Below are 24,453 nucleotides of genomic sequence, written 5' to 3'. Positions count from 1 at the left end.
TGTATAAAATTGTAAACACTCAGCACATTTCTGGTTGTGCCATCAATCATGGGAAACTGTCATCTAACACTCTAAAGATGCAGGGCTACTGTAGACCTATTGGGATAATAATGTGATATGGCGTGGGAATACCAGTCATATTAGAAACATTTCTAGTTAAAAAGGCTTGTATTGTGATGTGTATACTTACTGTTCCTCATGAATGGAAATGGGAGACAAACAACTTCACACAAAAGAACCATGGGTCTGCAAATTATTTTGATAAAATGCTGTAAAATGAGGAATGTTCGCATGCATTTTAATTTCGTGAGAGCCGAGTTTCACAATATTAAAATGCATGCTTAAGATCTTGTCTACACTATTATGCATTGAATGTTGGAGGCAACTTGCAAAAATTTCATACTGCGAATAAGGCCATCGGGTCACATTCGCGAAAATTTCTTGCCGCGAAAATATCGTGTTATACAGTATTACTTTTCTTAGTTCTATATGCTTTGAAACTTAAGAATCTTAAAAAAACAGAACTATTATCCCATTAAAGGACAAGTTCACCTTCATAAACATAAGGATTGAGAAAATGTAGCAATATTAGCAGAATTAACACATCATTGAAAGTTTGAGGAAAATCGGACAACCCGTTCAAAAGTTATGAATTTTTGAAGTTTTTGTGCAGTAACCGCTGGATGAGAAGACTACTGCAGTGTACGATGTCACATGCGTACAACAATATAAGGAAAATATAAAGAGAATTTCACAAAATTTCATCTTTTGAAAAAAGTACACATTTCCTTGACTCGTTACAGACATATGTCATGGGCAATATTATTCCCCCTACCTTTAGAAAGAGGCAAGTCAAATGCTCTTTTATTATGCGAAAAAAATGAAAATATGTTGAATTTTCTTTACATTTTCTTTATACTGTTGTACTCATATGACATCACAAGCTGTAGTAGTCTTCTCGTCCAGCAGTTCCAACACAAAAATTTTAAAAATTCATATCTTTTGCATCGATTGTCCAATTTTCCTCAAACTTTCACTGATGTGTTCTACTAATATTGCTGCATTTTCTCAATCCTTATGTTTATGAAGGTGAACTTGTCCTTTAAAAAAGGAAGTAGATTTTTTGACCCAAATTAAATGTTTTGAGCCTACCAAGGAATTTACCCATGTGACTTTGATATTGTGGAAGATTGGTCATTATGTAAGGTCACACAAGAACAATTATTGAAATGACATGTCAAATTCAAAGGTCAATGATCACAGAAATTCTGTAAAGAATCTGTGTTTCCAGCCATAAAGCATCAAACTGGAGTTTAATTGAGACAGCTCGATCAAAATAGATGGGTAACAAGTTCAATGTGCCTAGTGGGTCAAAGGTCATTGTGAGTAAAGAGCCATACTTGTGGACCTGAATGGTGATTGCTTTATGGGGTAAAGGCTTCCCAGCTGAATGCATGTACAGCAGTTGAATTGCTCTAGTGTTTAGTTTTGCAGTCATGGCACACTCCCAGAAACCTCAGACTACTCATATTCATGTCAGTGCCAAAGGTTTGATGACTTCTTGCCCACCAGGAACCAACTAAAAGGTCCACTCTGTATCTAACTTCGTCATTGTCATGTCTCTACTGTTTAAAATTACATCTTGTCTCCAGATTCAACATCCTATCTCCTGGTCTCATAAAAGGTGAACTCCTGTTTGAACTCCTGTTTTAGCATTACATCAGAGACACTCAGGAAAGCATCGTGGTTTCTAATCCGACTGAAAGGCAAAACAGCCGCAGGAAGGAGTATATTTCTCAATATTTCGATAAAAAAAACCAAATGAAAACAACAACAACGACTAAAAAGCAGCTCATTGACAGATGAACAATTCTTAACACTGTTACATATAGTTCATCTCTTAATGAAGTAATTCTGTTTCCATGGTATTATTGCTTGACATCACTTTTGTTGAATTTTTTCCTGAATACTGCTCTTTTGTGGGTTTTCTTTCCACTAACTCTTGGAACCCAGTATCATTAGTAGAAAGATAGACCTGTTGCTTCCACAATGTTGTCTTACAAAAGTCACAGCTTTCTGTTTCAATCCTGCATTCATCCAAATGCAGACCACTAAAGCTTACAAGCCATTTAGCCAAATTATAGAAACATCTCAAAGCTCATGTTACAATAATGTGATATTGTATGTAGAAACATTCGGGGTAATGACTGACTGCCCCTTAAAGGTGCATGGTCCCGGTGTTTTAGTCAAATGCGTACGCGGGCGCACTGCGCAAGTTACCTATAGAGACCTACGCTATCGACTCCTCTTTAGCGCTTACGCTTTGGCCCACTTCCCCGAGTCCGAAGAAGTCCGATCCACTGCTGTCAGTGGTCCGATCACAGTTCGGCTCATGATTCGACTGAGGTGGATGACAGCTTTAGCAAACTTCTTTTGTGATGTCATAATAACAAGCACATATGCACGCACCCTGGCATTACTACAGACTGCGCGATGCGCAGAGAAGACAACGAAGGCAACGTTACTTAGCAACAGCTATGCACTTTACTCTTGATGACAGCTCAACTTCGGTAATCTTCGTATCAATGCTAACGGTGATCAGTACTATCATCAAAAGCGCCCTCTAAACTACCGGGACTATGCCCCTTTAACTCATCTGGACAAAGCTACTCTCGAGCCAAGCATAAACCAAACCAATAAGGATGTCCAAAACAGGATCTCTCTTACAATCAGTAAAAGTGAAATCCCAATGACTTCTAGTATAGAAAGATGCAATTATCCATATGCCCTCTAGCAGTAAAGAAATTGCCCCTTTTATGACTCATCTTCTTAATTTTGCACTCTATTGTAGGGATAAGCCATGCAGACAAGTCTAATCATTAACATTTTTCCAGGTTTCAAGTATTCCATATTTTATGGCTTCCTGTACACAAAGCAGAAATCCCTAGAGTGTGACATCACAATAGGAAATCCCTCAATGTGCAGATGATGCCTGACATGTAATTAGCATAGCAGTTTTCTTTTGTGTGATCTCACATGTAGTTGCACAACGAAGTGTATAACAGGGCTGAGATACAGCCTCACTAGGCCAATAAATTGATACAGTTCAATGTGTTGAAAAAAAATGTTTTAAAGCAGAAGGAAATCCAACTATAGATGTGAACTGAGGGAATGCAGTAATATTATTAGTAGAACACATCAGTGAATTTTGATGGAAATTGGACAATCCATTGAAAAGTTATGAATTTTAAAAAGTTTGGTACCATACTGTCATTGCTGGATGAGGAGACTGCAACACATTGTGATGTCATGTATGGAAAATGGCATATAGAAAAGTCAACATATGTTCACTTTTCTATTGCATAATAAAAGAGCACTTTAATTACCTCTATCAGAAAGCAGGGGAATAATTTTATCCTGAACATAGGACCTACAGTATGTGAGTGACAGGTCAAGGAAATGTATGTATTTTTGTTAAAAAAACATAGATAATGAGAAATTCTCTTTATATTCTATCTGTATCCTTGTACATATTGATAATCACAAACTGTTGTTTTCTTCTCATCTGGCTGTGGCTCAGTGGCTGTACCAAAACTTAAAAAGATCAAAATGTTTTATATCAGATCATCCAGTTTCCTCAAACTTCACCAATGTGTTATACTAATATTACTGCATTTCCTCAATCCATATATGTACATGGGGGTTTCATTTGCCTTTAAGACATTTTTTTCCCAACACATTGCACTGTGTCAAACTATCAGCCTAGTAAGGCTGAAACTCAGCACTGCACTTCATTGTGCAACAACTTGTGAGATTGGGTTTCTTTCCCCTTTACTAAACTATAGGTTTTTGACACATCATTAGTCTACCATGTCTCACAAATATAATGCAGTCATGGGTCAGGCAAATTGAAGAGTAATACATACGGAGCCGCTGGAACATTCCAGCTTTGTCATGACAGTTTACTTACTAAATTGCTACTCTATATGCCATATATTTTTGCAAATTTGTGACTTGTAAAACTATTTTGCAAGTGGCTGAATTTTGATCAAGAACCACATGACAGAATTAAAAGAAGTAATATCTCTTCAAGAGAGAAATTATTGATTTCCAACCTTGGACATGTTTTATATAAAATGCAGTTTTATTATGGGAGATGTTATAAGAGACATTGGTATTTCTGTGAAGTGTTAATTCTGTGAATATCGGTGATTTGCAAGATTTGTGAGGACCCCGGCAATACCATTTCTACTCTGGGGCAGATCCAGGAATTCCGTAAAAGGAGGGGGGGGGGGGGGGGCGTGCCCCTCATTTTTTTCTTGTTATTTCTTCTGTTTTAACAAAAAAAAAATAATAAAGGGGGGGGGGGGAGGCATGCCCCCGGTGCGCTCCCCCTGGATCCGCCACTGTTACTGCCCACCTACAGAATACAGTTTATTCAAATGATGATGACACAACACACAGGCATTTCTTGTGTCTGAGTTTTCATGCAAAATATGTATTGATGTGACTACACACAGACATGTCATTATGTAATATTGTGCAAATCCATACTGAACACTGAAAACTGCATTGAAGCTTTTGTTTTCCTCTTGTACATTGTAGCATCATGGTTATAAGGGTGCCTGACAAAAAGTACTTCCGATTTCACTGTGACTCTATGGAATATACTGCTTGCAGCAGATTCCTTTGCCATATCTCACATCTACCTCTTTATATGATTTGTTTTAATTTGTTCGTTTGTTCTGTTTTGGTATGGATGGACAGCCGTCATATCCTTAATGTGCATCCCAGAGGCAGTTCTTCTTTGAATTTAACCCAGAGAGAATACAAACAACCCTTTTGAGGACTTCCGTACAGAATGTATGTGGGAAAACAATACAAAAACAAGAGCAAAGCTAAACATTTCTACACTCAAATATCTAACCAAAGAAGAACCATCTTGCAAAGAATACATTGAGCCTTTTCATGCAGCATCAAGATTGGAAATATCCTTGGTATTTCAATGACATGCCATCTACAGCTGATATTTCTGTTCATAATTTGTGTGAAAATTTGCAAATTAGAGATTGTTTGTTGGAACTGATGTAAAAGTGATTGTGAATTGCAAGAGAAAATATGACTTGAAATCTGTGCAGCTTTCGTATGCTTGCAAAAACGCCTGTAAAACAGAAAAAAAAAAACTGTAAGAAAACTCAGAATGGAGACAAAGAAGGAGCAAAGATCCCACTTGGTACTGTGCGACAGCATACACTGCTTGTACAGACTGTTGCTTCTTACAGACTGACTTGAACTCCAGTGTGCTGGGATTGACAGTGAAATTGAAGTAATTGCATTTACAGAGGGTTATTCATATCCGGTTTGAAGTCCTCCCCCACCCCCCCCCCCCCCCACCCCTACTCTCACTCTCTCTTCTGTTCACGACCTTGACAACATATCAGTTCTCTTGGGGCTGAGAGAAAATTTTTTTTTTTTTTTTTTTTTTTTCCCCTCACTGGGATATTTATTATTCTCTTTCATCTATACACATATTACAACATATTTCAAATAACATCATGCTTTTTTTTCGAATTCAATACAATATACATCAAGAAAAAAGGTGTCTAAAAAGACACCATTTTTTCTGAAACACTTGCAACTTATGATTATTTCTTGCGATAAATTTCTCTCTATCATAATATTCCCTTATACTATATTTACATAAATCAAAACGAGGTATTATTTTTCTTATTTTACAAACATAAATTTCATATCTCACAAGCATGGTAATACAATTCAATGCCGAATTGTTAATACCCCCAAAACCAAATAATTTATTTTCCGTCGTAAATGTTATTTCTAACCCCGTGTTAATATTAATCCATTCTCTTACTTCAACCCACAATCTATCAACATATTGACACTCACTAAAAAAATGTATTAAAGTCTCAACATTCACATTACAGAATGAACATTCACTTCTTTCAACCAATCCAATTCTATTCAACATCTTATTTGTATATAAAATTCTATGAACTATTTTAAACTGAAACCATCGTAAACTAACATCTTCCGTGCTCTTAAACGGGGCCAACGAAAAAGATTGCCATTTCTTTTCTTCAAGTTGTATCAATTGTCGCCATCTTAAAAATCCTTTACATTGATATACATTATTTCTATTCTTTAACAAAACAGCATAAATATGTGAACATCCTTTAGAATGTTTTATAACCAATTGTAAAATATCAGGTATAATTGGTTGACAAAACTTTTCCATATTATTCATACTTCTATCACAACCTGCTTTTTTAACCGCATGACATATTCCAAAATAATCTAAAAAATTAACGTCAACATCATATTTCCTCTTAAAGGCAGTAAATGATAATACATTTCCTTCTTCATCTAACAAATCATTAACAAAACGAATTCCTTTTTGATACCACTTTCGTTTAAAAACCGACGCATTTCCTATAGTAATCTTATTATTTTTCCACAAAGGTTGACACTGAAAATTATTACAATAAACCGAAAGTAATTCGCCGTAAGCTGCGAATACTTCTTTCCAAAAGGGATTACACGTATGTGAGGCTTGTTCAAAGAAAAAAGCATTTCCGAGACTCATGTCTAATTGATGGGTACGGGGTAAAAATATACTCAATAATTTTTCTGACCATTTATCCGTTGTAAATAACAATCGCCTAATCCATGATATTTTCAGTGCTGTAACCTGTGTGTAAATATTTATCATTTTCACTCCACCTTGTGCGTATGTCTGAGACATTTGAATTCTGTTTATTTTATCCGGCTTCCTTTCCCATATAAAACTATAAAACATATCATTTATCTCATTCAAAAAATTACCTTTAGGACTTGGCAAAGACAAAAACAAATAATTCAATTTTGATAACAACAATGACTTAATAACTACAATTCTACCAAGCACTGTTAAAGAGCGTTTACGCCAAGAGTTCATTTGTTTCCTAATCACTTCCATTTTGTCATAATAATTATACTGAACAGTTCTCTCTAAATCAACAAAAAAATGTATACCCAGATACTTAAAACCTCCTTCATACACCCAATGAAAATTCCTTTCAGGCAACATTCTATCTTCTTTATTCTTACATTTCCCTATCCATATTACTTTTGTTTTATTTTCATTGATTTTTAAACCAGATATATTTGCAAATCTATCTACAATATTCATTGCTATAAATAAATCCTTCTCTGTACCATTTAATGTCAACAGTGTATCATCCGCATATTGAACTATTCTATGAAACATATTATCTATTTTTATCCCTTCAAATGAATTAGGTCCAGAAATCATCAAATTTAATATTTCACTGCACAACAAAAATATATATGGAGAAAGAGGGTCGCCTTGCCTGCAACCTCTTTCTATCTTAAATCTCTCAGTAAAAAAACCATTAATCTGAGCAGACGAAAAAGCATCAGCATATAAAATATTTATCCAAGAAATTATTGAGGGACCGAAATTGAAAAATGACATCACTTTTGTTATAAACTCATGAGAGATTGAATCGAAAGCTTTTTCAAAATCAATCAATAATAATAATGCTGGAATATCTTTAACATCTGTATACAAAATCAAATCATATAAACGGCGAATATTCTCTCCAATAAATCTACCTGATAAAAACCCTTTCTGGTTTTCACTTATCACAAAAGACAAAACCTTCTTAATTCGATTCGCAATACATCCCGATGCTAATTTATAAACTACATTCAACAAAGAAATTGGTCGCCAATTTTTCAAATAATACTTATCTTTATCTTCTTTAGGAATCAAAGTTAAAACACCCAATTTTTGAGAAAAAGACATATTTTCCTCTGTATATGCATAATTCAATGATCTCAACACTAAAAACCTCAAATCTTCCCAAAATACTCTAAAAAATTCTACAGTAAATCCATCCATTCCAGGTGACTTATTATTTTTCATATTTTTCAACATTTGATCCAATTCTTCTATTTGCAAAGGGCCTTCTAAAGACAATCTAAGTGTTTCATTTAACCTTGGAATATCTTGACCTTCTAAAATTTCTTGTAAATCCATATCTTCAACATTTTGCTTCTTATATAATAAACTATAAAAATTTGCTACTTCCTCTAATACTTCCTGTTGCTGATTTAATATCTTTCCATTTTTATCCACCAATTGTAAAATTTGCTTATCTATAACATTACTCTTTTCCAAATTCAAAAAATATGTTGAAGGCTTTTCACCAAATTCCATCCATTTAATTTTCGATCTAAAACATATACTATTCACTTTTTCCTGTCTAATTTTATCCAAACATTCTCTCTTTTCTTTTAATTCCTCTAAAATAAATTCTTCATCTTGTTGTATTAACAACAATCCTTCCAACTCAATTATATCTTTTTCTAATTGCTTTTCCTTATTCTTTTCCAATTTTTTCTTATAACTCATATAACTTATTGTTTCACCTCTTATCAACATTAATAATGTATCAAAAAATAATTGATCATTAATAACAAATTGACAATCTCTACAATCGTAAGAGATATCATTTATCGCATAAAATTTAACTGTTTGTGTAATCAATTCTTTTATCTTTTCAATATACACATCATCTTTCAATAATGTATTATTAAATTTCCAATAACTCGGCCCCCTACAATATCCTAAATTCAAACTTAATGTAATCAAAGAATGATCCGTCCTAAAACCTGACATTATATCTACCTTATCAACCAATGTTAATGCTTTCTTAGATATCAAATAAAAATCTAATCTAGCTAATTTCAAAGGATTATTTTGACGCCATGTAAACTGTTTATCTGTAGAATGTTGTATTCTCCACGGATCTACCAACTCCAAATCACATTTCATTTCATCCACTTTCTTCTTTGCTCTAGGGTTATTTAACCGTACATAATTATATGTGTCCAAATCAAAATTTTGTACCAAATTCCAATCTCCACAAAATATAACTAACGAATTTTCTCTTTTAAGTATAAGCTTCTGAATATTTTCATAAAACCCCGGGGAGTCTGTATTTGGCCCATAAATATTAACCAAAGAAAATGAATTTTCACATAACTTCATATCTAAAATCAACCAATTACCTTTATCATCTATTTCATATCCTTTTATATCTATAGTGATATCTTCACGAAATAATATCGCTACGCCCCTTGAATTTGATGTGCCAAAACTAAAAAAACAATCACTGCCCCACTCTCTTCTTAAATTTTCTTCTTCTAAGGCATTGAAATGAGTATCCTGTAAACAACATATATGAAATTTACTCACTTTCAAAAAATCAAAAACCTCGTTCCTTTTTTTCCGATTGCCCAAACCACGACAATTCATCGAAATAATATCAATCTTATTCATATTTACAAAAGAATTCTAATATACCCAGTGAGCTTTTTCCAACAAACAACATACATAGAACAAAATGTGCCTCTCTGCTTGAAAGGCTGTACCAATACACAGTCTTACTACTACTTCTACTTCTACAACTACTAATAAAACTACTGCTACTAATGCTACTACACACCTCGCACAAGCATTAGCAACAACGGAGACAAACAAAACAAAAACAAAAAACAAGACAGTACATACAGGCTCTGCCGTTGCCCCCGCTTTCCCGCTTTTACATCACATTAAAATGATTATGGTTATCCCCAGGTATTGATGGTGAAAACTTCTGCTGGAGGGCATGTATCAAAGCAGACGCTTCTTTTTTATCATTACTTTGAAAAAGATGTGAAGTCACTGGGTAGCACTGTCTTGCCCTATGTGACATAGATAAGTGAACTACTATGAAAGAAAAGCGAAATGTTCTATTTGATTTATGATGCTCTGTATTACACCTGTTGTCATATGTATTTGTATACTTATCAGTTAAGGGGATTAATGGTAGGATACTTACTTGAGAGGTACCTAAATGGCTTGGGGAAATGGACTATGTCCATGATCAAAGGACAGTTAGTCAAATGTTCAAATCAAAATCTTGTTGATTTTCATTTAAAAATGCCTAAATTTCTCTGCTTGATGTAACTTTTGGAGGATGGGCTAAAATAAGAAGAGTCTGGACCTTTTTCAGTTTCTAGTCTTGGACAGATGTACAGTGGTAAAGAAATTTCTTTGCTGATGATAATAATAATGATAATAAGGTCTTATTTACCCAGGGTGGCCTCTTCAGTGTTGCCACTGCTCTACCAGAGGGCCCTGCCATTATTATTACCCCAGCGTTGCCAGGTACCCATTTATACACCTGGGTCGAGAGGGACGTGGTGGGTAAAACACCTTGTCCAAGGACGCAAGCACTGGGCGGGACTCAAACTCGGGTCCTCCGATCGGGAGTCGAGAGTCTTATCCACTATGCCACAGCGCCCCCACATGATGTGTTTGATTTAGGAGCTTAGGCTATTAGCATTTCATATTTATGATTACAAGGTGGAGTACATATATTATCTTCTATAAAAAAAACCCAACCCCCCAAAAAGCAAAAGCAAAACAAACAAACAAACAAACAAACAAACAAACAAACAAACAAACAAACAAACAAACAAACAAACAAACAAACAAACAAACAAACAAACAAACAAACAAACAAACAAACAAACAAACAAACAAACAAACAAACAAACAAACGCAACCCCTCAATTTTCTCTCTGTCTTTTTTCCCCCTCACAGGCTCCTGTAGAAGAAGAGGTAGGTAGAAACTGACTCTTATCATCTTGGGTAAGACATATGAAGATCGTACTGAATATCCTAAAAACAAACATTTGAAAACAAAAACAGGCAAAGAGATATAGTTGAAGATGATATGCAGGGAAATGTTTCCCAAATCATAGAAATCATTTCTATTCATTAGTTTCTCCACCTATTTAAGCCTGTTTCCTTATCACCAATGCTTTTATTTTGTAATGAATGATATTGTCATAGGTTTGTACAATGGTGTATGATTCTTGGCTAACCATTTCACTGATCTTTCTCCTAATATTTTGTGTGTGTTTGTTTGTGTGTGTGTGTGTGTGTGTGTGTGTGTGTGTGTGCCATCTCCATGGTGTATCTGGCTAGCTATCTTGTATTCACTGATACTTGATGTGCTGTATTTCCTGTTATTTTCATTTTGATTCCATTCCTCATGTCATTCGTATGACTGCTCAGTGCCTTTGTGAGCTGTAAGTCTGTGATAATGACCTTCTGTATGACACTATTTTGGTTCTCATTCTTTGCACACATCATCATCAATCTATTTTTTCCCCCTATTAATGATCATTCCGTGCACAGAACACAGCATAGAGCATAAAAAGCCATTTTACGTGTGTTGCTAAGGCTATGGTGGTTATACACTGTTGTTGCTATGAGTTGCAGACAAAGGAATCATTTGATGAGGGCTATGGCAGCCAGGTCACATGGAATGAATGTACCCTTATACAACTAGCTTGCCTAAAGATGATGCCTCTGGCATTAAGATTAAAAAAGAAAAAAAAAAAAGATTGTCTCTGGTGTCATCACAAGTCACATACAGAGGCATGGCTGTTACAATATGGCAATGTGAAATGCATGAGGGTAACTTGCATCAACATAACATTTGCAATTGATGGCAATGTGATCATGTGATCATGTGATCATGTGCATCAAGCCACCCCCTCTATCATGATGTTCTCATTCTAACTTACACACAAAGGGAACAAACATATTGCAACTGATTGAAGAGATCTATACATGTATTACAAACATCTGATTATGGATGTTCCAAGTACATACTATCTTATTGTGCACATATTTAACCTTTTGGAGAACATTTCTCTAAATGAGCATAAGTTAAGTGAAGAATGTTGTGTTGTCTAAATAGATTTTACCCAGCCATTTGCCAAAAAAAAAAAAACCCAACAACAACAAGTAAAGGCGTGGTCACACAGCCCAAAATTTGCGAAAACTCATGAATCACGCATGAAATTTGGTTGTGCGTGCTTGTCCGGCGAGAATTGTCGCTGCTTTACGCAATGAAAATCACCGTTGAATTGCGCAAGAACTACGGAAAGATCACGCACATATCACTAACAAACCACGCACTTTCAGCACATAGGCACGCAAAGGCCCCAAACAGGGCGAATACGTGGTTGTGCGTGACGAAAGGTCTATGGAAAATCATGCATAATCTGCGCATTATTACTAATAAACTGTGTATGAATCGCGCATGATTCACGCATGAACGCGATAGCGGCAACATTTTTGTGAACGATCACTGATATTCCATGCATATTTCGCACATTGTCCGCCTAAGAACTACGCAAACTATGCAAAAATTACGTAAAACAGCACAATACTGCTTAAACTCTTACGCGAAGCCGAGTTTTGAGCTGCTCAAAACCTGGAATCGCGTAAAGTGCCGATCCGGCAAACATCAGCGGACAACTACGAAGGTTCCACATCAGACAAACTGATGAAATGCGCAAATCGCTCATGTATCGCGTAAGGCTCGAATTTCGTGCGTGATTCATGCGTTTACGTGACTTTTGGGTTTACCATGGCTGCATGATTATAATGTAACTGCTTCTTGTATGTATCAGTTCGTAGCCAATCCAAATGGGATCCAATCTTTTCCATGTTCCAATGTGAAAATACTCCTCACAAAAGGCCACATCACACTAGAGCATATCAAGCCAACAAATGCCCAAGAAATTCAAAGATTTCAAGATACATTTGCATCCATTCCTAATACTACAATAGTTCATGGCAAGTTTGACATTTTTTGTATTCATGTATATTTGTAGGTACATGTATTTACAGAGATACACTGCAGTCAGTTTTTTATTTTGGACATGTTCAAAATACAAAATCTGGCAAAAAAAAAAATGAATAGATTGATGCTCTCAAACATTTCATATTTGTAACTGTTGTAACTTTCTTTCAAAATATCAGATTGATTATTCAATATTCAGAGTCACTTTGATAAATTTTTAACTTGTACATGTATTTTGCTTCAAAACAAAGCTGCCTGTAGCTTTCAGCTCTAGCCTCACGTTTGCCTGAATATGTAAAAGGTCCTGTTTACTTAGTAGCAGTGATTTTAAAAATGTTCAAGATATCACAGTTGATGCATATGTGTAGGTCTGTTGTACCACAAAACATCCTACCATATAACATTTTTGCAATAAAGCCTAAAATAAGGAGATATCAATATTTTTCTCAATAAATCGTAACTGTAGATGGTTTAGTCTAGAAGCATTTTTATTATAACTATTGTTCACATTTTGTATATTTATCAATACTCTACATTGATTTTATCAATTCAAACCTTTACAGTGGTTGTTTCTATCCCTAACTCATATTTTAGAACTATATTAAAGCACTAATGCTCGGTTTTTGTTTCATCTGCAAATGGTAAATTATGCCTTTAGTTGTTGTCATTTCATTCCATGCTTTGAATCCCTTCTCATCAGTGTCCAATCACATTTCTTCTCTTCCCTGACAGGAGGTGGAAGCGGGAGACGATGGAGACGACGACGAAACTTCCTAGTCTTGTAACCAGTCACCACACTGATTTGGAGCACCATGATCTTTGTGACAAAACTTGCAGCAGAGCCCTTGGCATCCTGCCTGAGAGTCTAGCATGTCGTTCCAAACTTATTTTGTATGAATGGTTAAACCAAGTCATGTGAAAGCTGTAATATTACATACTGACACTAATCATATGAAGTGACCATAAGTCAAAGATATAAAAGCCTCTGATATCATTGCCAAAAATAAAATAAAACAAAAACAGGATGTTCATAAGCCAGTGCATGCAAGTAACCACAGATGAAAATGAATTCCAGTGTGGCGCTGTGACTTCAAATACACTGAAATTCCCAGAAAGTTAGCCTGTACCATTACAGCTTTTACATGAATATCTTCATACTCCTTTCTCTAAGCCTCTTTGAGATTGGTTTTGTTTTGATATCGAAGGTGATCATGTAGCTTTAGAATTTGTATATATGTGTTATGTTTAATGGATTAGTGTCCTGAAAACTGTCCGTGTAAATTCAAACCTGATGTGAATTTACACAACTTTTTTGTACAAAACTTAGGTAAATATTTCTCCACCTTTTTCAGTCAGCTAAAAATCATTATCTGGCAACCTTTCCTTCCTCTTTAGCCTTGACTGGCACTCACAATTCCAAGCACAGTGATCCGCATAGGAAAATTCATTTCTTATATCAGAAATGTGCAGAAAGATATAAGAACATAACTTATAAATCATGTCAGTTAACTCATGTACTACAGGCAAATTCGTATTCACTGCAAATACCAAATTTCCCAGTTTGAAGACAAATAGAAGGTATGAAAGTTGATTTAAGTCACTTTGCTTTGAATTTTTGAAACACTCCTGTTGGATTCTTGTAAATATACATGCATGTAACATTTAAAGGCTGCATGTTTTAGTACTTTTTTGAGATATTGTGAATCATGTTTTGAAAATCCCACTGGGTGTGTATGTTCATTTCTCATTATATTTGTGAGAGAGGAAAAAGTTTCAGCGCACCAGGAGGTCATATTGGAAAATGTCCTGTGAGATGTTGCTATGAGTGATAAGTGTCCACCAATGAGGAGTGGATTAAAGCATCACATGACCCAAGCACTGACATGGCCAAAGACAATGTAAAAGTGACGATGAAAAACACAACCAGCATGTCATAGCTATTGAAGAGAGTCTTCTATGGTTCAGAGAAAGTGTGTACATGGTATCTCAGAATAGATTGAAAGTCAGAGAGACAAGTAAGTCAGAGAGAGAGAGATCACTGTTATTACATCCCTCAATTTGATCAGAATCATCAGATTATCCATATGCTAATTATTCTGCCTTGAGAAACAAAACAATAGACAAGCTTTCTTCTTTCTTTGCAGCAGCTTACCATAATTTTATTCACACACATCAACAACCAATGAATCAATCAGTGTATTCTCTTGTTGGTTCACCGTTAGGGTAGGAGCTTCCAGGAGCTACTGTGCACTGTTCGGTAAGAGACATTGACATTACAGTCCGAGCGATGTCAGTGCTACATCTGGAATATTATGTTGTGTTCACACTTGTGCCTGCCATAGAGTCGTACTACTAGTTTACCTCAAGAAGTAAAACCAAGCAAAGTTCCCATCACTATCCCATGCTGATTCAAGCCTTTACACCAACTCCACATCTTCTGTAGATGTCCAGTTCCTTTGCTGTTGCATTCCTTTCAGAGGAGTGTGAACATGAAACTTTTTGCATCAAAGAAACAATGTACCCAAAACAAAGCTAAATGTGAAGACAGCACATGGCATAAAGCCTTTTTGAAAGCAGCTCTTAGTTGTAAATTTGAAGAACAGTCTTGAGTATTGGAGAATATGCTGTTATTTTAGACCTATTTGCCTGTCTTTGTCTTGAAACTGTTTTAAGCTCATGCAATGCAGTTGATACATTAGATTTGAATGTGTGAAGCAGGGAGGAACAAAAAAACTCATTGAAATCTCCTCAGAAATGCTGCAGCGTGAATGTGTAAACAGTTGGTGGATGTCATTTCGGTATGTTTCCAAGAGGACTTGTGTAGGTGTTTGGCAGTGTTCTCACACAATTACATTACAGTGAAAGTTCTGTGTTTTAGATGTAATGTGAACAAGTCTACCTCATTTTGATTTGGGGTGCTTTGTTTCGTCTGACCTCTGTGAATGCAATAGAGGCATCTTGACTGGAATCATTGAGTTGAAGTCACGACTTTTGACATCCATGACCATCAAGTGGAAGGAAATTTGGGCAAGAACAGGCAGTTTTGGGTGTCTGCATGCTCAGCACTGTTTTGGAATTGCTGCTACAATGTTTCATATAGGGCATGTGAGGTATTAAGCAAAATTGAGATACAGGAAAGGAGTTGATGTGTCAGTCATTTTATCATTTTACTGTATTTTGAAGGTTGTTGTATGACGTACTTGCTGCACACTTGTAAATGTCTGTTTGATGCTAAAAGAAGCTGTATATATGCCAAACTTCTCAAATACCCAGAAGCAAGACAAGTAACCTGTGTGTCTAAAGATTTCTTCCTTTAAATGGCAAGATTTGTGAATACCGTAGACCGCAATTATCATTTGCTGTTGATGCACTGTATTATTATTTTGACGTGAGCAACCTTAATACACACAACATGTGATTCAACAAGATGAACAATGATTTTACAAGGTTTTTCTTACCTCATTCAAATGAATTTGATATGTCATGTACTTTTAATCCCTAAATTTGGAAGAATCCAGTATTGCCTAATGAGCTTATCACACCATATGTTTGAAATTCATGAAAAATTTCAGACATGATATCATCTTACGGTGTCTGTGATACGTTGATTCTGCAATAGATTATCAACATTCAAATTTTGGCAATGTCTTACATATATTAAAATCATATTTCTTCCCATTCTTGCACACCTTCAGTTCGAACACAATAATTCCAATGATAAAATTCATATCCTGTATATTCAAAATCTGCCAAAAGAAAATCGTGTGCAAGTTTATGAATGCACCAAGATGGGGAGTATAACAGGAAATATTGAGACATGCCGTTAGATATGCATAGAGACCTTCATTTAAGGGTACTTTGGTGTAAACCAGTGGTGTATTCATTTTTGTTTTCTATTTGAATACTGCCATATGTCCAGCCACCAGTGATCCTCATTTTTAAGATATCCATGTTGCTTATAATGTGTCCTGAAGTTGTCAAGTATTGTGCTGGATTTGTCATATGTAGTTACATGGTAGAGTAAACACTTGCTCAGTTTAAATCTAGATTTTGACATGATGAACAGAATCAGATATTGAGTATTCGGGGGGTAGGGGAGGGAGCAAAAGTTGGTCGAGTGCTTTGGTGTCAGGCCCCACATTTGACAGATTAGCTTGCAGCAAGGATCAAGGCTTAACTTGAGCAATAGACTGAGAAAGAATTTGTGTCACAGTAATACATGTACCTCCAAGCAGATGAGTTTGTAATCATTGCTAAAGAATATGATTAAATTCACCATATCACTCGCCAAGATGTGTCAGGATCCACATGTAAATAACTGAACTATTCAGATGGACAGGAACTCAAATCCCGACAATCATATAGAAGACTGAATAACCAATTCTGATAAATTGATGTACCAGACTCTTTGAAATGAAAACCATCATGCTTGCATGTTTTTTGCTGAAAATGATTGACAGATGTTCCAGCAAATTCTGGTAAGACATGCACAATGAATTTTCATCATTATTTGCTTTACATTATATAGGATGCCCTTCACTGTTTCTGTTGACCATGCAGAGTGCTGTATTTTCGTAGTTTAGCTGTCTTTTGTTTTGACTAATTACGTTTTGTGTATTATAGTGCTTGTGAACAGCTTTTACATGTGTTTGGTGACAATTTTTTCATGTTTTTTAAAAATAAATGTGTACTGTTTCAATAATTTTATAAGCAGTCACGTTGTGCTTTTCTGAATTGTGTAATGCATACATAGAGATTGCTGTAATCTCTCGCATTATGCAAAGAATAGAACAAAAAAAAAAAAAAACGTCAGGAAAATGTGAGAATGTAGCACACACCCAACAAACAAACAAACAAACAAACAAACAAGCAAGCAAGCAAACCAACCAACCAACCAACCCCAAGTAATTTACACTGTGATTGATGAAGTCTATACAGCTAAACACAGATGATATCCTAGCAAGATAGCAGGGTACTGTAAAAACAGAAATTTTTCATGTGCATTTTGATTTTTCGAATTTTGTGAGAGCAGTGGTTCACAAATTAAAATGCATGCTGAAAGGTCTTGTCTACACTAATATCACTGAATGCCCGTGGCAATTTGCAAACATTTCTTGCTTAACAGTATTTAAGTCATAAAAACAGATCCACATATTTTCACATCATGTTCTCAACTTACCAGGTGCAGATAAAAATGGGAATGAAAACATATTTTTATGAAACAGTTTCCTATGAAGGCAACATATCAATTCCTGTTAATGCCACTTGCTAGCAATTGCTGTTGGAAAAAAAAAAGCTTTAGTGCTTCAAAATACTGTGTAGTTCTTAAATGTGAATTGAGGATAGAAACAACCAACAAGAAAATGTTGATCAGTATAATCAATGTTGACTATTGTTAAATATACAAAATGTGAGCAATAAATTTGATTAGAAAAAACACGTCTAGAATAAACCGTCTAGTTACGGTTTATTGAAAAAATTAGTGATACATGTATCTCCTTATATTTGTGGCTTTATTGTGATTTTTTTTTTCTTTTGGTACAGTAGGGTGTTTTGTGATACAACTGTACTAGACATATGCATCAAATGTGGTAATTCAAACATTTTTTTTAATCACTGCTCCCAGTGTTAAATCATGGCTTTAACCAGGCCAGTGTCAATAGATATCTACATCCAATAAACAGAATTCTAGAATTTAATACTGGACATGTTAGTGTATTGAATGTCGTGTGAGTGTTTGAGTTCCTCTAGGACAGCTGTCAATGGCTCCAACATGACCTTTGATCTTTGACCTCGCACTTAAGCATTACAGCTAATTACAGTCATGTAGTAAAATTCACTGTTGAGTTTATTCTTGCAGCTAGTCTAGTCAATATCCTTCAAATGTATAGTGAAATTACAGGAAGAAAACTAAACTATGGTAATCCTAGAATTGAATTGTTATAGTTTGTACAGCTGTACTCCCTTTAACTCTCATCTGGTATAATGTACATACATTAGTCCAGATGCAACTATCTGAAAACAAGAGACCGGCGGGTCTAGCGCTCACCTGAGTATCGCAAGTTCACCTTTCACGCAATCACTAATCTAAATTATTCACAGCTCTACCAAAATTTGACCAGGCATTCTCAAGTAGAAGATGAAAATGTACAATAAGGGCCCAAATTTTTACAGATTCCTTAATTTGGGGGGATTGGAGCCCCCTGGGGCCCTCTGGGTGGGGCATGGTGCTCATTTTGATAAATTGAGATCCTGACCCCCTCGGGATGCTACCTGCCAAGTTTGTTGAAAATCCATCACGAGGTGTTCAGGAAGAGAAGATGAAAATGTACAATTCAGGCCCCCATTTGGACCTTCCCAACCACCCCCCCCCCCCCTACCCCTGCCCACAAGAGGGGCACCCCTGGATCTCCTATGAACAAACTTGAAACTACAGTCATTAATGTACTCACTCGTAGTATTATCTTAGCTCTATAACTTCTGATTCTAGAGAAGATTTTTAAAGATTCCTTCATTTTGGGGGTGTGGGCCCCCCTGGGGCCCCCTGGGTGGGGCATGGTGCCCATTTTAACAAATTGAGATCCTAACCCCTTAGGGATGCTACCTGCCAAGTTTGGTGAAAATGGGTCATGGGGTTCTCAAGAAGAAGATAAAAATGTACAATTTAGGCCCCATTAGGACCCCTCCTCACCCCCCTCCCCTGGGTCCCAGGGGGGGGGGGGGGGCACCCCTGATTCTGCCATGAACAAACTTGAAACTACAGTCATTAATGTACTCACTCATAGTATTAACTTAGCTCTATCACTTCTGGTTCTAGAGAAGAAGATTTTTACAGATTCCTTCATTTTGGGGGGTTTGGGCCCCATGGGGGCCCCCTGGGTGGGGCATGGTGCCCATTTTAAGAAATTGAGTTCCTAACCCCCTACAGATGCTACCTGTCAAGTTTGGTGAAAATGGGTCATGGGGTTCTTAAGAAGATGAAAATGTACAATTTAGGCCCCATTAGAACCCCTCCCTACCCCCCTCCCCTGGGTCCCAAGGGGGGCACCCCTGATTCTGCCATGAACAAACTTGAAACTACAGTCATCAATGTACTAACCCATAGTATTAACTTAGCTCTATCACTTCTGGTTCTAGAGAAGAAGATTTTTACAGATTCCTTAATTTTGGGGGGTTTGGGCCCCATGGGGGCCCCCTGGGCGGGGCATGGTGCCCATTTTTACAAATTGAGATCCTAACCCCTTAGGGATGCTACCTGCCAAGTTTGGTGAAAATGGGTCATGGGGTTCTCAAGAAGAAGATAAAAATGTACAATTTAGGCCCCATTAGGACCCCTCCTCACCCCCCTCTCCCCTGGGTCCCGGGGGGGGGGGGGGGGGGGGGGGGGCACCCCTGATTCTGCCATGAACAAACTTGAAACTACAGTCATTAATGTACTCACTCATAGTATTAACTTAGCTCTATCACTTCTGGTTCTAGAGAAGAAGATTTTTACAGATTCCTTAATTTTGGGGGGTTTGGGCCCCATGGGGGCCCCCTGGGTGGGGCATGGTGCCCATTTTAAGAAATTGAGTTCCTAACCCCCTACAGATGCTACCTGCCAAGTTTGGTGAAAATGGGTCATGGGGTTCTTAAGAAGAAGATAAAAATGTACAATTTAGGCCCCATTAGAACCCCTCCCCACCCCCCTCCCCTGGGTCCCAAGGGGGGCACCCCTGATTCTGCCATGAACAAACTTGAAACTACAGTCATCAATGTACTAACCCATAGTATTAACTTAGCTCTATCACTTCTGGTTCTAGAGAAGAAGATTTTTACAGATTCCTTAATTTTGGGGGGTTTGGGCCCCCTGGGTGGGGCATGGTGCCCATTTTAACAAATTGAGTTCCTAACCCCCTAGGGATGCTACCTGCCAAGTTTGATGAAAATCGGTCTTGGGGTTTTCAAGAAGAAGATGAAAATGTAAAAAGTTTACGCACGACGGACGACGGACGACGCACGACGCACGACGGACGCCGGACGAAGGGCGATCGCAATAGCTCACTTGAGCCTTTGGCTCAGGTGAGCTAAAAAAGCAATTTACTCTATCCTTTTATCTTCATAGAAAATGCATTTAAATAACACAACTGAATAAGTCCCTGATTGAACTTGGTATATGAAACATATGGCAAGAACTTTGGCATTTCAGATTGACTGGGATTTGGCACATGCCGCCACAACTATTCCAAAATTCTCCATATGAATGTCATCATAATGTATATTATCAGATTAGATTTTGTTGTTTTTAATAATGGTATTGTAATTATTGTGCTATGGTGTGCCATTTTGACCATAAAATCGACCATAAAATACTATGAATGTATCATGTTTTATGAAGATGCATATTATTGTGTCGCAATTATTAAAAAACCACCAAACAGACAGACAGCATACCACCTTTGGTGACATCAGGTTAGCTGGAATAAATGCTGATGAAACTTTTATGTTGTTGTTTTTTTTGTGTGTAAAAATTGAATGAATGGTTTCTGACCACATAGTGCTTCTGACATCCATAGCAGTGGAGTATAAAAAGAAAAAAGAAAAAAAAAACACCGGAGTAAAACTTTCTTTTCCTTTGCGCTGTTTCCTCCAAACAGACAGTCACATTCAAGCTTTCAATGTGCAATAATTTGATGTCAGCATTTATTTCTTACTGGAGATGGTGCAGAGAGTACTACAATTCTGTACAATATGGGCCCCGTTTCATCAAAAGATATAATCAATTATGATTTCCATAATACATAGGCTGCCATAGACTTATGATAGAAATCAACTATATAATCAATTATAACTCTTCATGAAACAGGGCCAAGAACTTTATATGGACATGAAACAATGATGGACCTTCAATGTTCTTAAGATTTCAGCAAACATTCAGGCTGTGCTTATGCATTTACTGTCGAAGTAAAATTCATTCTGCTTTAAAGCTGATGATACTCAACCATGAAACAAGTGGTAGGGATTGCACCAAGTTTAATAAAGCAATAACACACTTGTGGTCAAGAGCCATCTCTATGATCATAACAAGTATTTCAAAGAACCATACATTAACCCTATAAAGCCCAAGCTATTTTGACCCCTTCCAGGCCCAAGGGGGGCACATTGTGTCCCCTACCTGACTTCTTTACTATTTGATGTACCACTATCATATTTGACACATGAGTAGAGCAACTCATATAGCAATACTAGTATGCTAAAATCATGGGTTTTCTTTATAATTTTGTTACCCCCAGTATGTAGATCTTTATTTCAGACCAATCATTTCCATATTTACCACAAAAGGAAAGCAAGTCAAACTTCACTATCTGTTATGGTTGAAATTTCTCAATGTCACCACATGGGGGCGCTATTCATTACAATATAAAGAAATGTATATTTGCTTTATAGGGTTAACGAATCATTCATGGTACAATTCCATTTACTAAAGATGAATCTTAAAAGTGGTACATCTCTGAATTTTGCAAACATCTGCATTCAATCTTCAAATGTGTGGTGTTTCTCTTGTTTCCTCAGGTGTTGAAATACAGGAAATTTAACACAGTAAATAAAACATGAAATGAATGTATTAAGAGCTCTTTTAAAAGAATCCCTCTTACATTCTTCTTCTCCTTTAATATTCAAAGTGTTATGCAGCCTATCACCAAGATAAACCTTGTATTTGTCCTGAAATTAATCCTAGCATGTCTGCTGTCAAGTTCTGCATCAAACTCCCAGATTTCCAGCAAGGGGAAATGACATGTTGATGGATTTCTATGATTTTTCTCTGTAAGGATTTTCCTTATACCTTTGAAAGTAGAAATAAAGGCAATATACTTCCATTCAAACTACTGCATTTTGATCTAAAACTCAATTTTCAGACAAGATTGTTACAGTGTTCACTCTGTACGCAATGATAAATTTTTGTTCGAGATGCTCACAATGCTCTGAAAACCAGAATTACGATTCACATCTGCAATGTAATAAAACACATAATTGATTTCATTTGTTTATATGCCTGCTTCAATTTGTAAGCAAACACATTATGCATATTTGCTGCATCACAATTAAAGACTTAACAAGACAGCCAGCTTAACAATATTCCAAGATAGGAGTACTGATAGGGTATATTTGATATGAGACATCATACGTTCATAGTACACTGATACAAATCAATCATAATACATAGTAACACTCACTGTTTGTACTTCAACTTACCATCTCCAAATAAAGTAGCACCATGAAATCTTGCAACATAACAGATAAAGATAAAAGAATTGAGTTATTTCAAAAGCTTTGTGGTGCTTGCCTAACATACTGTAAAACAAGGAATGTTTGCGAGCATTTCAATTTCGCGAATTTCACAAGAGCCAAGATTCACGAAATTTAAATGCACACGAGTTCTTGTTTACACTATACGCATTGAATGTAAGAGGCAACTCGCAAAAATTTCATGCTACGAAAAAGGCCGTTGGCTCCAATTCGCAAAAATTTCATGCCGCGAAAATATCATGTTTTACAGTAGTCTATTCACCTCTAGGGATAAAGAAGGAGAAACCCAACAAAAAGAAACTCTTTGTTGCACTGGACGGCACTGTAAATGAGGCATCAAGAAATAAGAAGGGGAAAGAGCAAAGTGGGTTATGAATGAAAAAACTGCTGCATTTGAATCCATTTTGATGGATAATGAACTACATTAAGAAGTCTACATGTCTGACAAATAGAAAGGAGTTCAATATTCCTGTGGTTCAGAAAAGGCAGAATTTGAATTTTATGACTTCATCATTTCATTTGCATTCATACGTGAATCTAATTATAAATACATGTATTAAAGACTCTAATTCATAATTATGTTGACAAGTTGGTCATTCTGCTTTGTATTCCAAAGTAAAGTTGCAACATATAGGAAAGGAGATTTAAACTCCCATCCACGTAGAGTCTGTATTACAATTAAAGTGTCCACATAATATAACTTGATGCTCTACTGATTATGGGTGCAATGTGGATGCTGATACATTCTGTCTGTATTGAATTTACATGTCTAACAAGAGCAGCATACATTTTCACCAACTCTTCAGCAACATACTTTCCAAGAAAACAACTTAACTGTAGTGTGCATCAAATACCTTGACACGCTAACAATTGTATGTTGTTGTTGGTTTTTTTTTTTTTCATTTTAAGACTTTCCTAATGTATCACTGCAAGTTGCTGTTCTTCAGAGACAAGGGGCTTTGTTTTTTGTACATGCTGTGGCAAAATGTATGTACATGCATTACTCTTACCGAGGAAAAATTACAGATTGGCTTTAATTCCATTTTTTCAATTACTTCAGTCTTTCTCTAATGGATATAAACTGTCTTTATATGGATAAACATTTCTTTTAATGCAATAAGGTTGTAATTCATTTAGCAAATCAGTTTCATGTAAACATACATTCAATTTTAAACATTCAAGCAGAAAAAAAAGAACATACAAACTGTTTTCATGAAAAAGATGACAAATGCACTTAGTACTCCGAGTTTGACTCTAGTCTTCAAATATCAATTCATATGCAATTACCATCATACTATAGACATTAAATGCCATGACAATATCTATCATTCAAGTACTCTTTTAAAAATAGAAAGAATCGTACAGATGTTACAATCTCCTTTGCCTACAATCCATCTCACACCCCCAGTCCATAAAAGTCTACATACTCAGG

At 36.2% G+C, this 24,453-nt stretch overlaps 1 protein-coding gene across 1 annotated transcript in view; it reads left to right on the top strand.

The window, feature by feature from the left end:
• Nucleotides 1–17,416, top strand: part of LOC139744256 (uncharacterized) — a 32,255-nt gene extending 14,839 nt beyond the window's left edge. Inside the window, exons 4-5 of the mRNA XM_071654700.1 lie at nt 10,676–10,693; nt 13,467–17,416. Coding sequence (XP_071510801.1) covers nt 10,676–10,693; nt 13,467–13,511 — 63 coding nt within the window. The 3' untranslated portion in view covers nt 13,512–17,416. The remainder of the gene's footprint in view (nt 1–10,675; nt 10,694–13,466) is intronic.
• The last annotated feature ends 7,037 nt before the right edge of the window (nt 17,417–24,453 follow it).

Source organism: Diadema antillarum, unplaced genomic scaffold, assembly GCF_040938485.1.
Source record: "Diadema antillarum isolate AM-2024a unplaced genomic scaffold, OU_Dant_1.0 seq00001148_RagTag, whole genome shotgun sequence".
Classification (NCBI taxonomy): Eukaryota; Metazoa; Echinodermata; class Echinoidea; order Diadematoida; family Diadematidae; genus Diadema; species Diadema antillarum.
This window is presented reverse-complemented; position numbering and strand designations above follow the sequence as displayed.